We start from the raw sequence: 24,691 nt of genomic DNA on the forward strand, positions 1-24,691 counted from the left end.
TAACCTTTCCTATGGAGCTTGCAAATTGTTGTCCCTGCATGCCCTTTGACCTCCTCCCCCCAGGTGGCCCCCACACCCAGGCCTGCTCAGAGACTGGAGCTCTGGACGCCTCTGCAGGGATTCAGCATTCCAGCAAATTCCAGGCGGCAAAAACATCGAGGCAGTAATTGTAAATGCAGACTCCAAGGAGGGGTTGCCCCCAGATTTCAGCCAGTTTTTTTCCGTATTTCTCATCCAGAGAACATTTTGCTCTGAAATGTTATTTTGAATCATTTACAGCAATAGATTCTATCTGCCGTTGGGCTACGGAAGATCCCTGCTTAAACATGGGAACAGTAAACCTGGTTAAGTTTGGGGTGGTGGTGAGTGCTTTGCCCTTGCTTGAAGCAGATCTTGACAGCCCAGCTGAAACCGAAGCCCCTTCAATCCGCTGCAAAGTCTCGGCTGGAAGGCGGAGGAGCCTCGGGAAACAAACCGAAATCCCTGCTCTGGGGCCACGTGCCTGGCTGAAGCCCAAGACTCTGCTCTCTGCTCCGCTGCGACGGATCGTGGCATCTTCCAGGTGAGGGTCCATCCCTCCCAAGGGGGAGAGAGGAGGGAGGAGGGGAAGCCAGAGAAGGAAGTCTGAATGCCCCACATCCCAGTACTGTGGGAGGCCCCATACCACAAAAAGGAACCCTTGGAAGTCAAGCAGCCACTCAGCGGCCTCCTTGGAGGCAACGTCCAGATACATCAGGAGCCCCTGATCCCCACCCCACATGGAGGGTCTAATGCCCCAGGCACGCCTTCGAGTCCCATAGAAGTCTGGCACATTCGGACCCAGACTCCCATTCACAGGCTGGGGATCACCCCAAGTTCTCCTGCCCCGTTTCTCTCTGGCAATACCCCCAGGTCTGCGGAAAGCCCCCAGACCCACTCTGAAACACCATCGCCCAGGCCAGAGGATTCACAGGCTGTTGCCCTGCAGCCCCACCCTGGCCAACTCACCCCCCCCACTCCCAGCCCATGACTTCTTACCTTCCCTACAGAGAGAGTTCTTAGAGGCTGCATTCACACAAGACGCTTAACCCAGATATGGAAATAGCCTGTTTTCAGAGCCACAGAGAACCTACCTCCAAGCAGGGCTCAGTTTGCACACAGCCTGCTAAGCTAGAATGCACTAGCCGGGGTTAAAGGCAGGGATGGCAGATCTTGTGCCTCAATGGCTGGGGCTTCGCCTGGCCTGCTTAAACCACATGTCAACAGCGCCAAGCCATAGCCAGGCTCATAGACTCATGTGAAGCCACTTCCTTTCTTACAGAAAAGGGCTTTGGACAAGCCAGTCACAAGGGGGGGGGGTCTCCAGCTTCTCTGGCACCCTAGCCTAAGATCTGGAAGACAACCCTTGACTTCCCAGAGCCCCCCCCTCCCCAACACCCAGAAATGGCTTCTTTTAAAGAGGTCTTTTAGCCATGGACAATATAGCTCTTAAACTACTTCTTCTTCCGAGCGTATTCCCGCAGGCGCAGGATCCGCTTTTGGGATCATTGGATGCCGCTTTGCACAGTCAGCTGCATCTCCAGGGGGCAGGAGGGCGGCCTGCATGTCTTTCTTGATGGGGTCTGGCCATCTCTGTTTTGGGTGCCCTCAGGGTTGCTGGCCATTGGCCTGTAGTCGGTAGGCAGCCTTGGCAAGGGTGGGAGGGGCTGCCCTGGAGACGCGTCCATGCCAGCAGAGCAGGCCCTTCCCCCGTCTTCTTTGTAATGGGTGCCACATCAAAGTGTTGGTGGACGGTGACATTCGCAATGTGGGCAAGACGCATTTCCATGGAATGGAGGGAGCTTTCTGTCCCCCAGCATCCAGTGCCAGGCAGGGCAACAGGATGGATGGTTTTCTTGTTGGTTTTTTTCTTTTCTTTTTAGCAACCACAGTTTAAGAGCTTGAACTGCGGCTGCCAAAAAGGGGGGGGGGGTTACTGGCAGCACTTTGGAAAAAGCGGAGCTGAACCGTGGAAGAGGATTTCCTGGTCTTTCTCCCCCTGGGAGACTGCGAGAGAGAAGGGGGGGTGGGGAGCTCATTCCTCCCCCTCCATCCATGGCGGAGTTGCTGAGAACGCGCGCGCTCCCGCCACCCAACCGGCAGGGAAAATAGGATCCCATTCTTGGGGGGGGGGAGGGAGCGGATCGACCCCCGCCGCGGCCTCCAGCGGCCATTAGAGTTGTATTCTGGCGCCATCTACCGGCTGCTTGCAAGAGGGCCTCGCCGGAGGCGCCTTCGGCGGAGCAGCGACAGAACATAGGCGAGTCGAAGGCCGCAAATGGGAAAGTGGCCACGGGCGACAAAGACACAGATCGAGGCGCGCCGACCGCCGCCACCCCCCCCCCACACACACACACGCCGACCCCGCTTGGTTTGCTGAAGAATCGACGGGCGCCCTTCGCTCCTCCGCGGAGGCGGCTTCGGGGTTCGGCTCTAACGGCCCACGGTTGGCGGCGGCCCCTCGACCTCCCCAGATCAGGCCAGGCCCGAGAAAGAGCGGCAGGCGAGCGCGGGACAAGCGAGCGCTCCGTCTGAAGGCCGGCAGGATCGCCGCCCCGACGCCGCCTTGAGCGAGACCGCCGCAGCTGGAGGAGTGGCGAGCGAGCGCGGGACGGGCGCTCCGGCGAGCAGCCAGAGGGAGGCGCTGTTGCCGCGCGGCCCAAGGCTCGCAGTGCGGAGGGTCGCAGCGGCGAATTCCGCTCGCAGGGAAGGAGAGGCTGGCGGGGAAGCGCTGCGGCTCAATTGGCGTCTGTGGCGCGCGGGGACGGGGCGGGAGAAGCCTGGTTTGCTTCCTCCTTTCAGGCTCAGATTCTCCGGTGCTTCCCAGGTTCCCGTTTATTCCACCGAAGCCCCCCTTACCAGCGCTGGGCTGCCCCGCTCTCCTCTCCGGCCCCGCTCGGCCCTGCTCCGCTCCGCCACTTGACCAGGCCGACGCCAGCAGCGCCCCGCAACGCCCAGCCTCCCGCAAGGCCCGCAGCGGCTTCCTGAGCTGGTTTCGACCGGAGAGTCCTAAGGCAGGGCGGGCCTCTCGCCGCCGACGGCCTTACCTGGAGCTGCTCTGGCGGGGCCTTTTCCTCCCCAGGAGGCGGCCTTTCCCGGCAAAGCCTCTGCCCGAGAAGTCCTGGGCTCTGCCCCGCTTCTGCCTCTTGGGGCCAGAGGGGAAAGTGGCCCCGAAGAGGTTCCAGGCCCTGGTTCTGCACAGTTAGGCAGGCTCTGCAAAACCAGCCACCTCTCTCCCTCCCTCCCTCCCTTCCTCTCATATCTATCTATCTATCTATCTATCTATCTATCTATCTATCTATCTATCTATCTATCTATCTATCTATCTATCTATCTATCTATCTATCTATACACACACACACACACACACACCCCTATCCATCCACCCACCCACCCATCCATCCATCTTACTTTACATAACAAATAGACTCCCAATATGCTTTTGTGCTTTTGTTATAAAAGAGGAGAATAAAGGGGCAAAGGATGAGGGTCCAGGAAAACTCTAGGAAGCAACCCAGCTCTCTATTTTCTCTTCGGTTTCAGCCCTTCAGAACAGCTTCAGGGTGGGACCCAGACAGAATTCTGGGCCTTCATTGTCTTGGGCCAAGCTGCAAAGCGGATCCACCCCGGAACCTCTTGGTTGCCTGACACCAAAGAGCAGCGGAAAACACCCAGGTGGGATTTACCCCAGGCACCTGCTTGTTTGTTGATCAGGTTTCTGCATTCCCAACACTCCTGGTGGTTTCCGGCAATAAAAGGCAGGAAACAGAAAAACCAGCCCAGAGGAAAGGTAAACTCCCACCATCCAAAGGAGCCTTGAAGGTGCTGCATCTCAACCCACACAGGTGACCCCCCCCCCCAGCACCTGGGACTGTCCTCCGTTGGACACCAGTGGGGGCCCAGGGTGCAGGTACCCCACCTTTGGATTGGCCAATGATTAGGCAGCTGCATTTTGGACCAAGCAAAGCTTGCGAGTGTTCTTCCCTTCCCCCCCATCCCCACGGCCAGTGGGCTGCGGCCACTCTGAACAAGCCAATCGCTTTGGAGATACCACACTCTTTTTTATTAGCATGCGTGCGATACGCCCGGAGCCCTCCACACACGGCTATGGTGCTTGCTGAAAACCCTTTGGAGCCTTGATCCAAAAGGGGAACCAGATCTTACTCATCTTTTGCCTCCTGGGCTGCATTGCAAAGAAACAGGCAGACCCGGTGGAATTACAGCCTGGGCTTGGAGGATTTGAGATAAGCCCACCTCTGCAACCTCCTCCTTAGGAAGACCCCCCAGATACCCTTGGCCAGGGAATAGAAGCAGCCTGCTTCCCTGGGCCCCCAATGCCCCTCCCATTCTTCCTCCTGTCGCCGTTCAGGGTTAACCCAGCTGGCTTTAAAGGTTTCCCGAGGCGGTGGGGGAGTGGGCCCCTTCAGCAGTTCATAGGTAGTGGGGCGGGGGGGGGGGAATCTCAGAGGTCCCACGTCTGTGGTATGAGAGATCTACCACAAGTGCATTATAACAGCCCCACCACATGGTGGAGAGGAGAAGAAAGGCCCTCCTGTTCCAGGTAGGGCTACAGCTGGCAGACTCAGTTTCCCCATCTTGGGGTCCAGGAGGGGGCAGTATTAAGAAGAAGCAGCCCAGCGCAGGCCACTCTGCCCAGGCCCTCAGTGGGTGTCCCAGGAGGCCAGAGTTGAGATGGCTGCTTTCCTGCCACCCCCCCTTCACTCCCTCCCTCGCCTGGCCTTGACCTGCACCAGCCTCACTGGCCTGGAAGGCAACTGGACCGACTCGGTGGCCTTGTGGAGCACGTATGCCAGGCGCCCGAGGACGGCTGCACAGAAGATGGCCACCGAGAGCATGGAGAGATAAAGCCAGAGGAACACTGGGCAGTAGCGGGAGTTGGAGCTCAGCAGGAAGCCCCAGGGCTGGTGCTGTGGCAGAGGAGCAGGTCGGCTGGGGGGAAGGGGGCTCCCCACACTCGGGGGCAAAGGAGGGAGAGAAGGGGAAGGGGACTCTGCTGCAGATGGAAGGGGCGTCTGTGCCAGGGTCGCCCTGGGGGCTGTGGGGCCGGTGGGTGGGGCCAGCACGGAGGGTCTGGAGCTACACACGGATGACGTGGTGATCCCAGGACTGCCGGTGGGCGGATCCTGGCTTTCTGTGGATCTCTTGGGGACTGTAAACTGTTCAAAGGTTCTTGCTGAGCTGATGTTAGTCAGAGCAGTGGGGGCTGCCTTGGTGGGAGTGCGCCAGGGCACAGTGGCCTCCGTGGTTCGGGTACCCGGTTCATCCTCTGTGGTCAGAGTATCTGTACAAGAAGTGAACTGGTGGCTTATGGAAGAAATCTCAGAGATGGCTGTGGCATTTGGGGTTGTGGCTGGAGAACTCATGGAAGTTGTGGCTTGAAGCGTTGTGGAAGGCAATTCAGTGGCAGTTGTGGCGTCTTTGGTTGTGGCTGGAGAACTCATGGAAGTTGTGGCTTGAAGCGGCGTGGAAGGCAATTCAGTGGCAGTTGTGGTGTCTTTGGTTGTGGCTGGAGAACTCATGGAAGTTGTGGCTTGAAGCGGCGTGGAAGGCAATTCAGTGGCAGTTGTGGTGTCTTTGGTTGTGGCTGGAGAAGTCGTGGAAGTTGTGGCTTGAAGCGTTGTGGAAGGCAATTCAGTGGCAGTTGTGGTGTCTTTGGTTGTGGCTGGAGAACTCATGGAAGTTGTGGCTTGAAGCGTTGTGGAAGGCAATTCAGTGGCAGTTGTGGTGTCTTTGGTTGTGGCTGGAGAAGTCGTGGAAGTTGTGGCTTGAAGCGTTGTGGAAGGCAATTCAGTGGCAGTTGTGGCTTCTTTGCTTTTGGCTGGAGAAGTCGTGGGAAATATTTCATGGGTTGTGGAAGGAATCTCAAAGACAGTGACGGTATCTTTCTTTGTGGTTGAGGAACATGTGGATGTTGCGGCTTCAGGATTTGTCCTGGCTGAGGTGGGACTCTGAGGGGGGGCGAGGGGGGAGCTTGAGGTTGGGGTTTGGGTGCTTGTGGGGGAGCTGCTGGTCATCAGGATTTGGGTGCTTTTCGCAGGATGGGTCTGAGGAATGGTGGCTGAGGCCTGAGACGTGGTGGGGGCCTCCTGCAGCATGGGGGGCTGAGCTGCAGCCCCAGCTGTGCTTCTCCTTGCTGGGGTGGCAGATGGAGAAGAAGTGGGCACCCGGGTGGCTTTGAAGGTGGCTAAAACGGGTGTGGTTGTTAAACAGACCAGCTGGTCCTTTGACAGTGAGATCACATTCTTGCCAGCCAGGCCTCCTGGGCTCCTGCAGGTTAACTTTTTGGCATCCTTGATTCTTTTGGCATTAGCACTTATCCACTGGTGAAGGTAGAGAAGGTGGCAGTCACACCTCCACGGATTGTCTCCAAGATGCAGGGAAGTGAGTTTTCCCAGGTGGTCAAACTGACCGGTGGGGATGGTCTGCAGGAGGTTTCCTTGGAGCTTAAGAGTCGTCAGGGCGGGGAGAGAAGTCAAATGCTCCAGGGAGGAGATCTTGTTCCTGCTCAGATCCAGCTCCTTCAGCAACCGCATGGCCCCCAAGGGCGGGAAAGCTTTCAAGCAGTTGGAAGCCACCCTCAGCTGTTTCACTTTGCTCAGTCCAAGGAAGATCTCCTCTGGGAGAACTTCAATCGAGTTCTTGTCCAGAAAAATCTTCTCCAGGTTGACCAGCCGTCTTAGCAAGTTGGGCGGGAGAGCCTGGAGCCTGTTGCTCTCAAGATTCAGCTCCACCAGCTCCTGCAGGCTGTCCAGGGTCCCCTCCGCCAGGCTCCCAATCTGGTTATCCTGCAATCGGAGAGTCTTCAACTGGCTCAGTTGCTGGAAAACATCCCGTGAGAAATTGGAGAGCTGGTTTGACGCCAAATGTAACAAGGAGAGTTTAGGGAGCCCGTCAAAAACTCCATCGGGGAGAGACGCAATTTCATTCCGATGCAGGTAAAGCTCTTCCAAATCCCCAAGACCCTCGAAGAGCCCCTTCTCAACCCTCCTCATCTGGGAGTCCCTCAGGTTCACCTTGCGCAAGCGATCCAGGGACCGGAAGGTGCCCACCGGGAGATCCCCTAACTCAGCTCCCGTTATTTCCAAATCCGTCAATTTCCCCAAGTGATCAAATGCTCCCGCTTCGACTCTCTTAATCTTGCTGTTTATAAATTCAATTTTCACTAGGTTAGACATGTTCACAAAGGCTCCCTGCCTGATTTCTACAATGCTGGTCTCCACAAAGAACATTTCGGTGATAATGGGAGCTACTGACTTGGGGATCTCTGTGATATCTCGGGTCTTGGTGTAGACGTCTTGATAGGGGCAGCTCCCGTTCGGAATGCCACTGCAACTCTGCTGGTTCCCTTGGCTGGTCTGGAGGAAGAGGAGGAGGAGGAGGAGGAGGAGGAGGAGGAGGAGGAGGATGGTGGCCCTGAGCCACATGCTGGAAGAGACCAACAGCCCTGAGCCTTTTTCAAAGTATTCCCTGTGCCCACCAACCTTCCCTGCACTGCAGCGTCCTAATTTCTAGGACCCCTTGAATCAATTCTTCGACCCTTCTGACAGGTTCTCAACCTGCTGTTTTAATTCTTGCAAGTCATTGGTCAATGGGACCAATACCTGTGGGAACACCGCAGGCCTCCCCCCCCCCTCACTTGCTCTCTGCTGCTGCAGTCACAGCCAGACCAAAAGGGAGCATTTTGGCCCTGCAAAGGGAACACCGACTGCCCACCCTTCCCTCCAGGGCCTCCCTGCAGGTCTCTGATGTGGCGGCTAAGAGGACGCACCTGTTGGCTGAGCAGCCCCCGGAAATCCTTCCTGGCCAGGGCAGCAGGAGGTCTTGAGAAGGCGCCACTCACCTCCCCGGAGAATCTGCCCCTGATCCAGATGGGCTGCTGAGGGATAGGTGGCCCTTATCTCCCTTATCTTATGTCCCAGAAGGGTGGAGGAGATCTGCATGTAACCCAAGGCACCTTTTGCTCTCTGCTTTGGTCTGATAAGCTGCGAGAGGCGCTTGGCAGCCCCAGGAGCCACCACTGGTGGCTCTGTTCTCTTCCCCCCGAGGGCACATTGGGGCTCAGCTGCCCCTCCCTTGGCAGGAGGAGTGCCCTTCGCTTGGCACCCACTCTCCACAGTGTGGAGACCCCCTGAGATGGCAGGAGGCTGGTGCTGTCCAGTTGCCTCTTGGGATTCCTGCCCTCTGGGAAGAGAGGCGGGCAGGAACAGGGTCTCCTCTTCCTTAGGGGTTCCCTATCTGGGGCCCTCAGCAACCCCATGGGGCCAAACTGGGGAGAGCGGCTTTGGGGGGAATCAGGGACCAGGACTAGTTTATGGGAAAGGCCATCACCCCCTGCCCAAGGGACACAATGGTCAGTGCGAGGGAGACCAGGCCTCTCTGCACCCTCCACCTTTTGGAAGCCCCCTGGGGGGGAGGAAGAGATGCGGATTTTTGGAGGGTGGGATAGGTAATAATTGACTGATTTTATTGGTTTAGGCAAAACATGTTACATGTACTGTGGTTGGATAAAACACCGGATTGGGTTTAATTCAGCCCCTGCGAAAAGTACCCAACAATCACACAGATATCAAAGTCCTCAAACATCACGACAGCAACCATCATAGCAACACGTGTAAAATCTGCAGAAAGAAAAGTAAATGGGATGGGGGGAGGGGGAGGGAAAGAAAGGAGGGGGGAGGGAAAGGACTAGGAGGAAACACGGGAAGCCTAGCTAGAATCTCAAGATCTTCAGAGCCCCCCCAAAAGGAATGAGGCGCGGGGGGGGGGTTGGCATCTGCTGTTGCCGAAAGGGAAAACGGGAACCTCCAGGCGCTTCTCCAGCAGCCTCCACCGGTGAGGCAGGGAGGAGAATCCAGCGGTCTGCTCTGTGCAGGGAGCCCCGGGGACCGAAGCCTGGAGCGGGAGAGGGGCGAGGCTACCTCTGTAGCAGGAGCTGCTCCAGGATGGGACCCTCCCGGGAGAGCAACCTCAGCGCTTCCGGGTGGTTCCCTGGCTTGGATCTTGCAGCACTTGGAACGGGCGCTGCCTGAACTGCGCCTACCGCTCCTTGTCAAGCTCAGAGGGGGGGGGCGCTGTCGGAGTGGATCCTGCTGTCCAGTAGAAGACCACCAGGCGGGGCTATAGCTCCCCAACCCCGTCCTCCTCCTGGCCCTCCTTTGCCGGGGGGGGGGGGCTGCAGGGGGGGCTGCAGGGAGGTCTGCCCTGAATGGTGCCCGTCGGCCTCTAAGCAACCCAGTCCAGGCCGCCTGTCTCTCTGGTGGGAGTCGGAGCTTCCCCTGGGCAGCGGGCACTGCCAGGCTGGCAGGGGCAAAGGAGCTGTTCCTCCCTGGCAGCCAGGAGAGCCCTGCCCTCCAAGGGGGCGGGGCCCCGGCAGAAGACGCGGGCGCCAAGCGGGTGGTCCATATCGCTCAGCCAGTCGGCCAGGGGGGCCAGGCGGCAGTCGCAGCGCCAGGGGTTGCCCTCCAGCGCCAGGCTGGCCAGGGCCTCGTTGGCGTCGAAGAGCCCCTCGGGCAGGCTCTCCAACCGGTTGTGGGCCAGGTCCAGGGCCTCCAGGCTGCTGAGGTTGGCGAAGGCCGCCGCGGGGAGGACGGCGAGGCCGTTGTGGCTCAGCTGCAGCCGTCCCAGCCCGTCCAGGCCCCGGAACGTCCCGGCAGCCACGCGGTCCAGCCGGTTGTGGGCGAGGCTGAGGACTGAGAGCTCGGAGAGGTCGCCGAAGAGCCCGTCGGGCAGCTCCCGCAGGCGGTTGCGGGCCAGGGAGAGGTCCACCAGGCGGGGCGTCCCCCGGAAGAGCCCCGCGGGCAGCGCCGCCAGCCGGTTGCCCTGCAGCTGCAGGAAAGCCAGGCTGGGCAGCCCCGCCAAGAGGCCGGGGGGCTCCAGGCGGCCCAGGGCGTTGTGCTGCAGGTGCAGCCGCCGCAGCCGGCCCAGCCCCGCGAAGAGCCCCCGGGGCAGCTCGGCCAGCCGGTTCCCGTCCAGGAAGAGCTCCCGCAGCGCCGCCAGGGGACGGAAGAGCCGCGGCGGGAGGCGCGTCAGGCGGTTGTCGCTCAGGCGGAGCTCGCGCAGGCGCAGCAGCGGCTGGAAGGTCTCGGCGGGCAGCTCGGTCAGCCGGTTCTGGGCCAGCGAGAGCGACTGCAGGCCGGCCAGCGGCTGGAAGAGCCCCGCGGGCAGCGCCGCCAGCCGGTTGCCCTGCAGCTGCAGCGCCCGGAGCGCCGGCGTGCCGTCGAAGAGCCCCTCTTCCAGGGCTTCCAGCCGGCTGAAGCGGACGGCCAGCTTGCTCAGGCAGCCCAAGCCCAGCAGGGCCCCGCGGGGGAGGCCGGCCAGCTCGGCCAGGGCGACGTCCAGCTCGCGCAGCCTCGGCAGCCCCGCCAAGGCGCAGCCCGGGAGCGTCCGGAGCGGGCAGTCCAGGAAGGAGAGCTGGCGCAGGGCGCTGCCGTTGCTGCCGTTGCTGCGCGGAACGAAGGCGCGGCAGGGCAGGGAGCTCAGCGAGGCGCCCACGAAGAGCAGCCGGGTGGCCTCGGGGGGCAGCTCCTCCGGGACGCCCGAAACGTTTCGGCCCGAGCAGAAGACGGTGGCGCCGCCGAAGCACCGGCACGGGGCCAGGCGGGCGCAGGCGGCGCTCGCCGGCGGGGCCAGCACCGAGAAGGCCAGCAGCAGCAGCAGCAGCAGGAGGAGGCCGGGCCGGGGGCGCATCGTTTGGGCCTGCGGAGGAAAGGCAGAAGCGCCGCCGTCAGACGGGTGGGAGTGGGCGAGGGCTCTGGAAGAAGCCTCTGCCCTCGCTCTTCCCCAGCCTTGGCGGTCTCGAGAGAGGCCACCCAGCTCCCCGGGACCCAGGCGGAGAAAGACCCCCCCCCCTCTTAGCAGCCCAGGGGCGGGGAGTAAGGAGTCACAGGGGCAGAGAGATCGCCTCCCCCCCTCCGATGGACTCCATCTATCACTCACCCGCGGGACCCTCGGGGGTTTTGCAGGAATCCCAAAGTCATCCAAACACCCACAGCCCAGCGAAACCCGGAAACACACAAAAACCGGAAATGAAAATCCCCAAACCACTCTTCCATGGGTTAGAAACCAGGAGATGGTGAGTTCTAGGTCGTCCCTTGGCATAGAAGCCAACTGGGTGACTTGGGGCCAGTCCCTATCTCAGCCCGACCCACCTCACAGGGCTGTTGTTGCAGAAAAAATGGAGGCGTGAGGAGGGGGGGCGGAATTAGGCTTGTTTTCCCCTTTGAATTACATAGAAAAATGACAGAATAAAACATCGTAATATTGCTGCCACCACCACTCTTGGCAAGCCTTGAGAAGGGCCTGGGATGATGTGGCAGGCAGGGAGGGCCACCGCTGCTGCCTCAGCCAGCCTGACCCATTGGTGAGCTTTCAATATGTTGCTTATCAACATATTATTTTTTATAATATATTTTATTTTTTCTCTTTTCTTTCTTTATATTTTTTTTCCTTGGTTTATTTTACTTTTTATCAGATTAAACAACACTTGAATAAAGGCATACACCAAGGAGGGAGGTAGAGGGAAAGAAGAGGGAGGAGTAAGGAAGGAGTAAGGGGAATGTAAGGAGGGCGTGTTGGGAGTAAGGGGAGAAGGAAGGTTTGAGGGGAAAGGAAAGTAGGAGGGGAGTGTTAGAGGGAGGAAAAGAAAGTTGGAGGGGGTAGATGGGGTGTATGGAGGATGGAAGTGTCAGGTGGGGTTGTGAATGATGAGTTGTGTTTTCTTTTTTATTTTTTTTTATTTTTTTTTATTTTTATTTTTTTCTTATAGCAAATACCCTGTATATAAGTGATTGTAAAATGGAATGTGAAAATGAATAAAATATATTTTTTTAAAAAAATATGTTGCTTATCAAAGAGGAGGCAAGCAGGGGGCTGCCCGTCGATTCTGCTCCCCTCCTCCCCTCCCCCCAGGACAAAGGGACCTCTAGGCGAGGTTCACCGTCCACTGCGGTGGAGATCCAGCCAATCAGCTGGACAGCCTTGGGAGGAGAGGTGTCCCCAGGCTCAGCAGGAGAGGACAAAGGGGTTGGGCCCATTCTGGGCAAAGGGCACCAGCCAACTGGTGCCAGTTTAGAGGAGGTCTACCAAGACGAAGAGAGAGCCACAGGCTAAGCCCTGGACGTATCTAGGAATGCTCAGCCCACCCAAGGTGGGGGGGGGTAGAGGCGATCCCACCCTGAAGGGAATGGACGGACTCCCCGGGGCTGCAAAGGGCAGAGCCAGACCTGGTGGGTCAAAGCGCCCAGTGGAACAGGCTTCCTCAGGAGAAGGTTCTCTGCTGGAGGACTTCGGGGCTGGAGAGCCCCTGTGGATCATGAACAGAACTAGTAGTTGGTCTAGATGGCCTTTAAAGTCCCCTCCAACTCCATGATGTTTATTTATTTAGGCACTTCCTGAAACGGATTCATTTATTAAGCCCTTGATCTAAAGTTGCCTTCTTCCAGACTTCCAGGGGTTCAGGAGGCCTCCGTTGTAATGGCATCCTTTGGTTGGTTCTCGGGCCAAAGCCCCTCTCGGAAAACCTTCCTCACTCCAGGGAGCAGAGAGGAAGCCAAGGATGCCCCCCCCCCTCACCCTTCCCAGTATGCAGACAGGCACCCCTGGCCCAGGCTGGATTTTCCCTGGAGGCAGATGGGCTTTGGGGCTGGATCCCATACAGAGGACTTGGGGTGGCGGGGAATGACGGGGGCGACTGGAAGTTGCACTGAATGCCGCACAAGGAGCAGCAGTCTGTTCCCCCTCCCCCCCCACGCGGGACAGCGATGCACAAGGATTGCGGCTGAAGGGCCCAAGGGAGACCAGCTTGGAAGGGGGTGGGCTCTTTCTGCTTTGCCAATGCTACATATTGGGAGCTTTCAGATATGTTCCTGCGTTTCCCTGTCTCAGAATTCTGGGACTGCCAATCCTCAGCAGTGGGAGTGAGAAATATCATCACTCCCCAGACCAGCATGGCAAGTGGACCCCCCCCCAATGCACAGCCCAGGACCTGCTCCCCAGATGCTCACTTACCTTCTGCGTGGCCAGTTGCCCAAGGAAACCCCCACCCTGTGTCCCCAGCCTCCACCAGCAGCCTCGGTCAACAGGGCGGCCGAGTCAGTGACCCACTGGGCAGAGGCATCTGCAGGACTTTGCTTTCCAGAGATTGGGACAAAGGCTGGCAGCCTTGGGAGGGGAGCAGGGCGGGCACTGGCCTCTCAATCAACAGCTGCAGCAGCAAGGAACCCTCCCCTCGGGGGAGAGGCTTTGAGGCCTGGCCTCTAATCGCACCTGAGCACTTTGGGGGCAGCTGCATGGCCTTTGGGCAGCCCTCACTGGAGAGAAGCCCCCCCCCCCGTTCCCCAGGCACCTGAAAAGCCCCAGCAGGTGCTTTCCCAGATTCCCAGATCCTTCAGTCCCCAAGCGCTTGGGAGCCCCAGAGGGGCAGGTGGCTAGACCACGGAGCCCAGGAAGGGAGCAGGATGACCTCCTGCTGAGGGCAACCCACTTCCCAGTCTCCTGCCTGGCCTGGTTCTTGGGGGGGGGGGGCAGTGCTCTGGCTGGCTGTGTTCATACAACCAGGTTATGTCAAGAGCAAGCACCGGCCCTGATAGGTGAGCGCGGCACAGAAGAGTCTTCCTGTAGCTTTGCATACCTGCATTTGATTTTGTCAACCAAGTGGAGTCAGGTTAAATATGTTGTGTGAATGCCATTATGCCTGAGGAACCCTGTCAATCAAGGCTTGCCCACCTTCCTATGGAAGGGAGGAGAGGGAGTGGTCTTTCGCCACCTTCACCCCATCTATGACCCCCCCCATGCCTGGGCTTCAGGCCCCTGGCTGGCTGCCTTTCCCTGATCCCCAGGGGCCTGGGGGGGTGGGCAGGCATCCTAGTAGCCTTTGGGGAGAGGGGGGTGGGGGGTTATCCTTCTGCTTCAGAAGTCGGGAAAGCCTCTTCGCTTACCTGGCCAAACAGAACCCGGGCAAGAGAGGAGAAAAGGAATGGGGGAGGGAGGGGGTCTTTTGGGGGGCGTAGGAGTTTCCATGTTTTGTTTCTTGCTGGAAGAGTGGCTAAAGGGGGGAGGAGGAGGCGTTCTGCAGGGAGCCTAAAGCAGCTTAGAAGTAACTGGCCCTCCCTCCTTCCTCCCCTTTCAACTCCCCTCTTTATCTCCTGGGGTCTGTGGGTGGTTCTGATGTTCACCCCAGTCCCGCTTCCCAACGCAGATCGCGCCTCTGTCGCTCCCTGCTTTACAGAGGAAAGAGTTCCTTCTGCCAGGAAGGAAACACCCGCACCGCTTCTTCCCGGGTTTGGAACTCTGCGCTGGCCTGCCTGCACGGGGCTCTCCCCTTCCTGGAACCGCTGTGGCCCCTCAGCCTCAGGGATGGAGGGCAGCCCCAGAGCCCCCCCCCCCCGTGGCAGAGGGCGCGTGGACTCTCCCAGGCACTCTTCCGCTGTAGAGGCCCCGCCTCCCCGGCCCCTCCCTCGCTCTGCCCAGTGGCCCTTCTGACTGGGCGGGGCTAGCCGTGCTGTGTATGGGGGGGGGGGGCTGTTCTTCATAGGAAAAAGAGCTGCTGCTGGGGATCCACTTGATCTAGTTTGCATGATGTGTGAACCAGGTGAAGCTGCAGCCAAGATTGATTTTGGGGGGTGGGCACACACCAAGACCTTGAATGTAAAACCGAACTCGCAGCAAGGCTTGGCAGCCATGGGGAGGGCATAAGTGCATCTCCTGGCACTGACCATGTGTTGGATAACGAGTTTAAGCTGAGCCGGGGGAGAGGGGAAATGGGGCTGCTTGCTATCTGAAACCCCACCCCTCCACCCATCCCGCAGCCCCACTTGATGCTGTGCTGACCCCCCTCCCTCTGCGCCCTTCCGTCCCCCTCCCATCCCCCACCGGGGCTCAGGGGAAGGAACCGTTTTCAACACGCTGGGCCAGCCCGGGGGAGGCAATGCAGAAAATGGGGGGCATGAGATGAAGCGAGAAGAGCAGCTTTAATAGGCCCGGCCACTGGTCCACAGCCCCGTCCAGGAGGCTCCTCTGCTCCCTCCCAGAGCTGCCCCGCCCCACCCGCCCCAAGCCTCCTCCTCTGCCGCCGAGGCGCTACCGTCGTTGCGGGGAACTCTTCGCCGACCGAACTGTCTGGCTGGGCCGCCGGAGGAGCTCACTGGCGGAGTCTCTGCCCGATTCCCTGCTCCCCAGAAATGTCAAATGCCCCGCGCCCCGGAGCCGGCCCTGCCCACCGCAACAGCGCCCGGGCTCCTCTCCGTCCACGGCTCCCGGGAAACCGGCCTGCATTCCGCCACATCCAAGCGCAGCCCGGTCCCCTTCAGCTGGATGCCTGGAGCGCCGTCCTCGGCTGAGAGGCAGCGGGAGAGCCACGGGCCTTTCTCACGCAGGGCGAGACCGCTCATTGCCAGGCCAGCGCGCGGCTTCTCCTGTTCCCATCTGGGCTTCCGGAGTCGGGGGTGCGCGTGTCTTCCTCCCTAGATGGAATCTGCCGACCTTCTGTGCGCCTCTATGGGAAACGTACGGGTGGCGCCACCCCCGGGGCACTCCAGCCCGCCCCAGAAGCCCTTCGCCGGCCTTGGGTGTGTGGCGACCCGCGTAGGTTCCGACCGCTTGGGATCGACGGTTCAGGAGCCGAGCGCCTTTTTGGAGAGGGAGTGGGGCTTGCATGGGCGTCCCGCCCCTTCGAACAGCCCAGACTTGCGGCCTGCGTGAGGAAAGTGCGGCCCGGATTGGCGCCTCTTCCTAAGTGCCCCAAACTGTCCCGACCTCCCAGTGCTGGTTCCGGCCACCGCCCGGCCCTGTTAGCCGTCCCGCTGCGAATCCGGGCCTGGGCGTCCCTCGATCGAAGGCGCGCAATCTGCCTCAAAGGAGGGCCGAGCGAAGGAGCGCCAGCGTCCGTCTGGGCACAGATCCTCGGGGCAAAAGTCGGCTAGTAGCGGCGAGAGCTGTGGGGCGCCGGTCTGCTGCTGAGCCCGTGCCGGGGCCGACGTGGTGGAGCGGGTGAAGGCGTGAGTGCTGGAAGGAAGGGCGCGACCGGGCCAGCCCCGTAGCGGACCTAGGGTTTGGCCGGGACGGAGCGCTTCCGCCTGGAGCCGTAGACGCCCGCTGCCAGCACCGTCCCCAGGAGCAAGGCGGAGCCCACCACGAGGCAGGTGACAACGACCCCCGTCTGGGTGCGGGTCAGGCCCCAAATCCCGCCTCCCCCTCGCCCCGCTACGGGGAGCTCCCCCGGGAACTCGTGCGCGATCTCTGCGCTGCCAGGCTCGATATCCAGCGGCGGCTGCCAGCGTCCAGGCGACAGCGTCTCCGGCGTCGGCTCGCTCTCCGAAGGGGCCTCCGTGCGGCTCCAGACGGTTCCCCAGCCCTCCAGCGGTGCGGAGCTCCCAGGACCGAAGGTTGTGGCCTCCGGCTCCAGCAGGGAGCGGCCCAGCTGCCAAGGCGGGGCGGCGCAGCGGGGGTGGTGGCTTTCTCTGCCGCGGCTGGACCTGTTCTCCCGCAGCCAGCGCCGAAGCCACCGCGTGGCAGCGTCACAACGCCAGGGGTTGTCGTGCAGTTGGAGGTCGCGCAGCTCCGGCAGCCCGTCGAAAATGCCCACCGGAAGCTCCTCCAATGAGTTGTTTTGCAGCTGAAGGGCGCGCAGGCCGGGGGTCCCCTGGAAGAGCCGCGCGGGCACGGCGGCCAGCCGGTTGCTGTGCAAGGAGAGGTTCCGCAGCGAGGTCTGGTCGCGCAAGAGCGCCTCGTCCAGCGTGACCAGCCGGTTGGAGTGCAGGTGAAGCTCCTCGAGGGCCTCCAGACCGGCAAAGGCGGCGGGCGCCAGAGAAACGAGGCGGTTCCTGCTCAGGACGAGGACCTGCAGCGCGGTGAGGTTGGCCAGGGCGTGGCCGGGCAGCGAGGCCAGCTGGTTGTCGGCCAGCCGGAGTTCTCGCAGAAGCGGCATAGGGCCGAAGGTGCCCGGACGCAGCTCGCGCAGGGCGTTTCCGAAGAGCGAGAGCCTCGAGAGCTCGGGCAGGCCCACCAGTAGCCCCTCGGGCAGCGTCTCCAGGAGGTTGCCGGACAGCAGCAGCTTCTGCAGCCTGCGCGGGCCGGCGAAGAGGCCGACGGGGAGCTGGCGCAGCCGGTTCTGGTAGAGGGCCAGTTCCTGCAGCTCGGCCAGGCCGCCGAAGGCCCGGGGCGCCAGCTCACTCAGCTGGTTCTCATAGAGGCGAAGCACCTGCAGGCGCGCCAGCGGCGTGAAGAGGCGGGGCGGCAGGCGCACCAGCTGGTTGCGGGCCAGGTTGAGGCGGGCCAGGCTGGGCAGCTGGTCGAAGGCGCCCGGGGGCAGCCCCTGCAGGCGATTCCCGTGCAGCTGCAGCTCCTTGAGCGCACTCAGCCCGGCGAAGTGGGCCGGCTGGATGCGGCGCAGCTGGTTCCCCGACAGCAGCAGGGCCTCCAGCCGGGCCAACGGCCGGAAGACGTCGGGCGGCAGCTCCTGCAGCCGGTTGCTGGCCAGGCTCAGGTAGCGCAGCGCCGCCAGGCCCTGGAAGGCGCGGGGACTGAGGCGCTCCAGCAGGTTCTTCTCTATCCGCAGGGCGAGCAGCTGGGAGGCGTTGCTGAAGGCCGCGGGGCCCAGAGCAGCCAGGTGCGTGTTGGTGACCTGCAGGCTCATGGCCTTGGCGGGCAGAGGTGTGGGCATCTCCGTGACCTCAGCGCCCGAGCACTCCACCTGGGCCGTCCTGGAGCAGGAGCACCCGAGGGGGCAGCCGCCGCCCGCCAGGACCGACGGCAGGAAGCTCAGGAGCAGGACGGAGCGGAGCGTCATGTTGCCTGCGGAGAAAGAGAGACTGGTGTGAGACCCTGGACTGTCCCGCGCGGAGCAGCGAGTACCCTCTCGTCTCCCGCCCTGGAGCCGCCCTGGGTGCTGGGGCCTCTGGCGGGGCAGTCCCCCTCCCCATGCTGCTAAATGGTAGCCAAATTGCAGGGAGGGGGGTTTTCTGCGTGGCTCTGCTGCGCCCCTTCCCCCCACCCTAGCCCAGGTTCTGAGCACTCGGCCTCCAAGGGCTCCGCCTGTCTCTATATCCCCACCCCCCCTCTGCCCCTCACCATGGAAGGCTCTGCATTAGTCCGGCCGCCTGAGGGAGTGGATTTCAGCCGAGCGAGGTTGGTTTGTGGAACACAGCTTGGTTGGTTAAGCCTTTCCTTAGCCCTGGCTTGGGGCGGAGGGGAGGGGCCGAGATCTACTAAGGGCAGCAAGGGGGGAAGACCCACCACCCTCTGTCCACGAAAGCCGAATGGCTCCAAAGTAGAGACAAACAAGAGCCAGTCTCGGAGAGGGATGGAAGACCGCTGATACTTCCATCTTTTGGGCCCGGAATGAGAGGGCGGAACCACAGGGAACATCCATGGCTTGGAAGAACCACGCTCGGTGGCAGACCAGGGCAAAACGTGCTCACGTGGGCAGCGATTGCGCAAACCCGAGGAACTGCCTATCAGTAGAACCCAGCTGGAAAGTTGCCCGCTTGGGTTCGAGGCCCGAGTGCTGCCTGACGGGGTGTGGACCCCCGTTCTTGCCCAGTTCCCGCCCGCCTGACATGCAAATGCGAATAAATGGGGACCACTTCGGTGGGAAGGGAACAGAGTCCCCTGCACCTCGATATATCATCGTGCTGGCCACATGAGCACGGGAAGTGTCTTCCGGGACAACGGGGGCTCCCTTGGGCAAGAAACGGAGATGAGCAGCGCCCCCTGGAGTCAGATACGACTGGACAAGGGGAACTTCCATCTTTACAGCGGAATGGGGGCCGTTAGAAAATCAGATTGCCCGATTTACTCCGGACACAAACCGGAGGGGACAGTTAGAGGGCAGGTCAAGATTGAGACGGAACCAGACGACCTGGAACCACAAGTAGAAATCGGCAAGAGGAATTTCAGCAAAGACAACGGAGAAGTCTCACGGACCAACCCTGCCCTCTGCTGACGGGAGGGGCTCCTGAGCTTTGGGCAAGGGACGGGGGCCCCTTTCCTCTCCGGGAGACGGCCAAGCTCTGCCGGCCCCCTTGACCGAAACTTCTCCGAACCTCTGCTCGGACAGCAACGGTCCTTGTCTTATGATGCGCGGGTCTAGCAGGAGAATCGGGGTGAAGGGACCGCAGCTGGTCTCTGGCGGGACTCCTGAGGGATGGCTGCCTCGTCCCGGAGCGCAGAACAAGAGAGGGGGCGGCGGAGACGGAAGGCCTGGCCATGCCCACCTTCCCCGTCAGGCTGTCCTTTCCAACGCGCCTTCCCCGCCAGCCCATAATCGCCTTCCGCTGGAAACGCTGAGCGAAGCTTTTGCGGTCACCATAATTACAGCCCATCAGGCCGATTTTGGACTAGCCAGCCTGTAGTGCGGGGAGGGAGAAGGCAAGCGGACGGGGGAGGCATCGGAGCAGTCCCGTCCCCCAGACACACACCCGGGACCGCATTCACGACGCGTGAGGTCATGGGAACTGCTGAGCGCAGAGCTAACCCGCAAAAGCGGCCGCCCCCGGGGCGTCGTGTGCTTCAAACGCTCGGCTCGCGATGTCCGGGTGGCCCGAGAGGGAGGACTACCCCGCCTGGACCCTCGCACCGCTCCGTCCCGTTCGCCCGCGATGCTGTCGCTGCCCTTCGGCTGCATCCGCAGGAACCGTTCTATCTGATTCCTGAATTCGCGCTCTCGCTCTCTCGTAGTTTGATCGATTCGGGTTAAACACCTTGATCCCGAATCGATCAAACTACGTTTCACACAGTAGACATCCAAGTGAAGACTCCCCACACTTACCTGTTGTGCGAACCGAGTTGCGAAGCCTGTCTGAGGTCAGGAGCGCTGTGCGAACTCGGCCAGCGCGTCTCTCTGAAGGACACGCGGAGTCCTTTCCCTCACCAACCAACCCCGCCATCCCATCGCCCGCTGTGCGCGCGGAATCGAGTCGCGGGGAGACAGCCCCGTCTGGGAACTACTCCGCGGGAAGCAGACGTCGGCCGAACGGCAGAAGGGCCTCAGGCACTCAGCTACCCGGGCCGCAGAGGCCGCCGCCGGCGGTTGCTTGTGCTCTCGGCCAGGGCATCTCCAGCAGGCCCTTCCTCTCCCGGAGAGCTACGAGGGAGTGGCGTCCAGGTCGCCCACCCACCCACCCCGCCCGCGCTCTCGAGAGCTTCCCTCTGGGAAGAATCCCGAGCTGCTCCCCCTACCCCACACCCCCCGGCCCGCAAGCTTTGGGCGTGCGCGAGTCCTCCACGCCAGAACTTTCCCTGCGGCGGCAGCTGGGCCAGATCAGCCCCCCGCCGGTTCCCCGAGGAAGGAATCTGGCCGCGCCGCAGCCTCGCCTCGGCCATATGGAAGCAGTTGGCGGTGCAGGACGGGCTTGTCTCCGAGTCCCGCCCTCTTCGGCACTCCAGGAGCGCTTCGGGGCGGGGGTCTCGTTTGCAGAAAGAATTTAGCATCCCCTCCCTCCCACGCCCACCCCCGCGCCCAGCAACCCGGAGAGGGGGGGGTTCCCATTACTTTTGTTCTCTTTGTTTGAAGCGCTTTCTCGGTTTGGCGTCTGTCTCGCAGCCTAACGGTTCGGTTCCCCACGAGCAGCAAAGGGAAAGGCGAAAGGAAGAATCCCCCCACCCACCCACCGCCCCGCCCCGCCCCGCCGCCAGCCCTGGGAACAGGCCGCCGTCGTTGCAGAGGCACCGGGAGGCACTTACCCGAGACCAAGGAAAGGCGACGGCTGCCGGGCTTTGGCTCCGCTGCGACCCTCCGCTTTCCTCCTCCCTGTATTTAAAGCACCAGCGAAGGGAAGCGTCACAGGTTGCTGCAACCGAGCAGGGAGCGGGAGGAGCGAGAAAAGAGACCCGCCCGAGAGGCAGCCTCCCTCCCCCCCTCCTCCCTCCGTCCTGGGTCTCTTAAAATGCCGACCTGGGACTTGGATTCACACGACCCCGTAGTAAGGAAGGAAGGGAAGCTGCAGCGCTGACTCTCTTGCTCTTCTGTGCACCAGAGTCGGAGGTATTGTAGGCAACCGAGGTGGGGAGAGTCGGTCTGTCTAAAGCCATGGGGTCCTTAGAGGGCATCTAGCCTGATGCTCTGGATTTGCAGGCTCCCCTGTGACCCCCAGGACAGCCTCTGGGCCAGTTCAGTCTTACTGGCCCATTTTGCTTGTCTGAGCTCCCCAGGGAAGTGATGGGGCTGCCTGTGTTTAACAGTTGGGGCTTCAGTAGTTTTCACCTTGGTTTGATTGTATCACTTAATATGGCGGCCTTTTTCTGGATCTTTGCAAGTGAGCTGCTGAATCCCACGCTGTGTGTCCTGTGGGAAAAGGACTTCCTTCGGATCTGCCACCCGGGCACCCTTTTGCTGGGGACTCTGCTGAGTGGGCTCCTCCCTGAGAAAGCCACTTCCCAGCTGCCCCCCTCCTTGTCCAGGTGCTCTGCATAAACCATTCCCCAGGAAGAGGAGGGGAGCCTCCAGACACACCAGTGTCAAAGTGCCCCCCAAGTGGAGCTTCTCCCCCCACCCCATGGAAGGCAGCATCCTCTGGCGTGTCCCATGTCTCACGTGGGGAGGACGCTGGTGTGTGGGGGGGGTGTCCTGTAGGGGAAAAGGTGGCACTGGAAAGGGGGGGCTGCGAAGAGGCCCTTCCCTCCTCCTCCTCCCCGAGGAGAGGCTGCAGCTGATGGCTGGCAGTGTCAGCGTTTCATCCGGGCAGCTCCTCCAGGCCTCCCAAAAGGAGTCCACAGGCAGCTTCCTGACCAAATTCCTGGGATCAGCAGTTCCCGTGTCCGAGTCTGCGGGAGAGTTGGGGGAGGATAATAGCGTCCCAGGACTTGCTTGGAATCTGGCAGCCCCCCAAGATTCCCCGGTAATGACTTCCAAGCCTGATTCTCCTCCTTGGCAGCCGATAGCTCTCAAAGGGGCCTGCAGTGATCAGCCCCTCTTCAGCCGAATCCAAATCCACACGCAGCCAGTCAAAATCAACACCATAAAGCCAGAGATGAAAGCAGCCTTAACAGGGCAGAAAGGGAACATCAGCAACACAGGATGTCCCAAAGGCCTCACACCAAAGAGTTCAGAATTCCTTTAAAGGAGACCAGAGCCACAGAAAGAGGCAGAGGAGCCCAAAGGCCCAGAGAAGGGAAGGGATTTGGGGTAACTCCCAGGTGGAGCAGGGCCCCCCACAAGTGATCCTCTTCGTTTCAAGTGGGGGAGAGCAAAGGAAAAAGCAGATGCCCCAAATGGCATTTTGGACGCAATCTAGAAGCAACCTTTGTCTTGTGACCATAAACTGCCCAAATCAGCTGGGCTGGTGCTGCGGCCTCCCCAGCAAAACCAGCCGTGTTATTTGAGGGCTGCACTGGGCAACTAGTCGATCTGCATCTGACTGTGCCAGCCTGGCCAGCGCCTGATGCCCAGTCCTGCTGCAGCAGGGTTTGTGGCGGCCACCCCACAGCCAGGGCTAGCAGTCGTGCCACGGGGGCAGGAGCCAGGCAGGGCCGCAGAGCAGAGGGCCTTGGGCTGTCCTTGGAGGCAATGCCCCGCCCTGCTCCATGTAGGCTGGCAGCGGGAGAGCCCCCTGCCTCTCCTCTGCCACACCGGCCAGCGGCTCTCACGGAGGGGCCCCAGGGGCCTCTGCTGAGATTTCTGCTCTGCCTGAGTGGCGAAGGGCCAAAGGGGGCCTTCCTGCCAGGGCAGAGGAATAGGAGTAGCTACCCACCCTTTTGGGGGTCCTGCAGGCTCCCCACTGACAGATGGTGCTCAGCAGCCCCCTCCCCTCGATGGGAGCAGCAGCATCCTGGGCCATGTGTTCCCTGGCAGGGAAAGGGCTGCGGTTGTCCTCGACTGGATTCCTCCCCGGGCGGGCGCTGCTGCTGCTTCTGCTTCTGCGGCCTGAGCATCTCCCCCCCCCCTCCTGCCCCTCGTTAGCTGCATGGAGCCTTTCCAGGCAAGGATCCTTCTGGAACTCCACGTCACCACTTCCTCCACCCAGATTTCAAGGCCCCTCCGCCGCTGACACCACCGGGAAAGTGTCTGTCCACACCACCAAGCTGGACTCTTCTTCAAAGCAGCTGCCGAAGGGCCCTGCTGAGTCGCCATGGGCCGGGTTTTTCCTCCAGCTTGGCTCCCGCCCTTTCAGCAGGATGCCAGCTGGGGGCAGCAGGAAAGGGGGCAGCTGGGGCTGTCTGTGTTGGACTGGCCGGAGTCAGGCAGCCCCATCCCACTGGGCATCTCTAAGTGGCAATGAACCCAGCCATGCCTGCCCGCCTGCCCCAAAATAGTAACCTCAGAAATTGGAGGCAGGAAATACGGAAATGAGACGGAGGCCCCAGCCAGCCAGCCCTGGGCCTCCCAGCCCCAAAGACCCAAATGCTGCCATCCAGTTCTAGACTTGCAGTTTTTCATCTTTCCTGTTAAACATAACTTTGAAGCCTATATAACTTTATATAATTTGAATTCCTATCCGTTCTTCTTGTTGCCTCATATAATCTCTCAAACGTTTTCTGCAGATTACTTGACTTCTCAGCCAAATGGAAAGAGCTGCATATAAATGTACATTCACTTACAATCCTCGTCACGAGTTCCCCTCTTCTTCTGCCTTATCCCTCATGGGACTTTGGCGATCATGTTGGCCATCCCATTTTTATCACTATCAGCCACACACGAAAAAAGGGGCTGCTGAGTTTTGCCAAAACCAGTCATTTAGATTTTGAAGCCGTGAGGTTCTTCTTCTGCCTGGACCTCCTTTGCCTTCAATCGTTCCCTGGGGGGTTAAGTGGAGGAGGACGTATTTTTCAGGTGTCACATCCCAGGTCCAAAATATTCTAACTTTCTCTTTTTAATTCTTTTGATGATTTCCCTTGGCTTCCCCAGGCGGCTTATTACACGCTTCCTTACAACTTTTAAAATGACTGTCCAGATTTGGCTGGATCCCACATAGTTAAGCAGACTAGTCCTTCTCCCAGTCCTATATCCCAAACAATCCAATAAATCATGTTTTTGGACTATGCATCCCCCCACCTTTCTGTGTGTGCGTGTGTGAGGGGGAAGAGAGATGAAGAGGGTAGCCAAAGCAGGAACAGCCTTCTAGATGAGGGAACGGAGCCTGCCAGCTTGGCTCAACTGATGCCTAGAGAGTAGGGGGAAATTGAAACTGATGGGCAACGCCTTGCCCGGGGTGGGGGGCTGGGAGGATACAAAAATTGACAAAGCCAGCAAAACTGGCTGGCTAACAAACGTTTCTTCAGCCTTCCCAATTCTCTGGCCCCTGGAATGAGAAAGGCTCACGAATACATTTCAGAACTGAACAGAATCAGAGTTGAAAGGGCCCCTGGAGGTCTTCTAGTCCAACCCCCAGCACAAGCAGGAGATAATATACCGTTCTGTCCACTCTCTTGTTAAAAACCTCCAGCAATGGACACCCACAACTTCTGGAGGCAACCCACGAATGACCCTGGTTAATTGTTCTCGCTGTCAGGAGGAAACTCCTCCTCCTTAGCGCCCGTCCTAGCCCCCCTTTGGCCTGGCTGGCCTGGGGCCTGCAGGGAGGCAGAGGTGGAAGTGCCCGTGGAGGGCAGAGGTGGGCCTGGAAGAAAGCAAGTGGGGAAAGCCTCGTGGGGCACAACAGTGTGGTTAGTAGCCACAGCAGCCCAGGAACACGGAAAGGGCACATCAGATTTACTCCCAATA

General features: G+C 60.4%; 3 protein-coding genes across 4 annotated transcripts; all 3 read right to left on the minus strand.

The window, feature by feature from the left end:
* Positions 1–4,063: 4,063 nt before the first annotated feature.
* On the minus strand, positions 4,064–8,393 carry LOC116513921 (platelet glycoprotein Ib alpha chain-like). Of its 2 annotated transcripts, XM_032225248.1 has the most exons (3): positions 7,808–8,393; positions 7,433–7,464; positions 4,064–7,402 (listed from the first exon to the last, which is right to left on the minus strand). In XM_032225248.1, exons 2-3 carry the CDS (start codon positions 7,461–7,463, stop codon positions 4,737–4,739), a joined length of 2,697 nt encoding a protein of 898 aa, XP_032081139.1. In that variant the 5' UTR covers position 7,464; positions 7,808–8,393; the 3' UTR covers positions 4,064–4,736. The 2 variants fall into 2 exon arrangements, with proteins under 2 accessions (XP_032081139.1, XP_032081138.1); XM_032225247.1 differs by having other exon boundaries at positions 4,064–7,464.
* Positions 8,394–8,482: 89 nt separating this feature from the next.
* CPN2 (carboxypeptidase N subunit 2) lies at positions 8,483–13,225 on the minus strand. The gene is made up of 2 exons (XM_032225249.1): positions 13,045–13,225; positions 8,483–10,734 (listed from the first exon to the last, which is right to left on the minus strand). Exon 2 carries the CDS (start codon positions 10,723–10,725, stop codon positions 9,262–9,264), a length of 1,464 nt encoding a protein of 487 aa, XP_032081140.1. The 5' UTR covers positions 10,726–10,734; positions 13,045–13,225; the 3' UTR covers positions 8,483–9,261.
* A 1,874-nt stretch (positions 13,226–15,099) lies between these two features.
* LOC116513893 (leucine-rich repeat-containing protein 15-like) lies at positions 15,100–20,798 on the minus strand. The gene is made up of 2 exons (XM_032225189.1): positions 20,716–20,798; positions 15,100–17,826 (listed from the first exon to the last, which is right to left on the minus strand). Exon 2 carries the CDS (start codon positions 17,819–17,821, stop codon positions 16,079–16,081), a length of 1,743 nt encoding a protein of 580 aa, XP_032081080.1. The 5' UTR covers positions 17,822–17,826; positions 20,716–20,798; the 3' UTR covers positions 15,100–16,078.
* Positions 20,799–24,691: the final 3,893 nt, after the last annotated feature.

This window comes from Thamnophis elegans, chromosome 10 (assembly GCF_009769535.1).
Source record: "Thamnophis elegans isolate rThaEle1 chromosome 10, rThaEle1.pri, whole genome shotgun sequence".
NCBI classification, from domain to species: Eukaryota; Metazoa; Chordata; class Lepidosauria; order Squamata; family Colubridae; genus Thamnophis; species Thamnophis elegans.

Excerpts from the sequence above, each read along its gene's own strand:
- LOC116513893 (XM_032225189.1), bottom strand. The coding sequence starts at position 17,821 with ATGACGCTCCGCTCCGTCCTGCTCCTGAGCTTCCTGCCGTCGGTCCTG.
- LOC116513921 (XM_032225247.1), bottom strand. The coding sequence starts at position 7,463 with ATGTGGCTCAGGGCCACCATCCTCCTCCTCCTCCTCCTCCTCCTCCTC.
- CPN2 (XM_032225249.1), bottom strand. The coding sequence starts at position 10,725 with ATGCGCCCCCGGCCCGGCCTCCTCCTGCTGCTGCTGCTGCTGCTGGCC.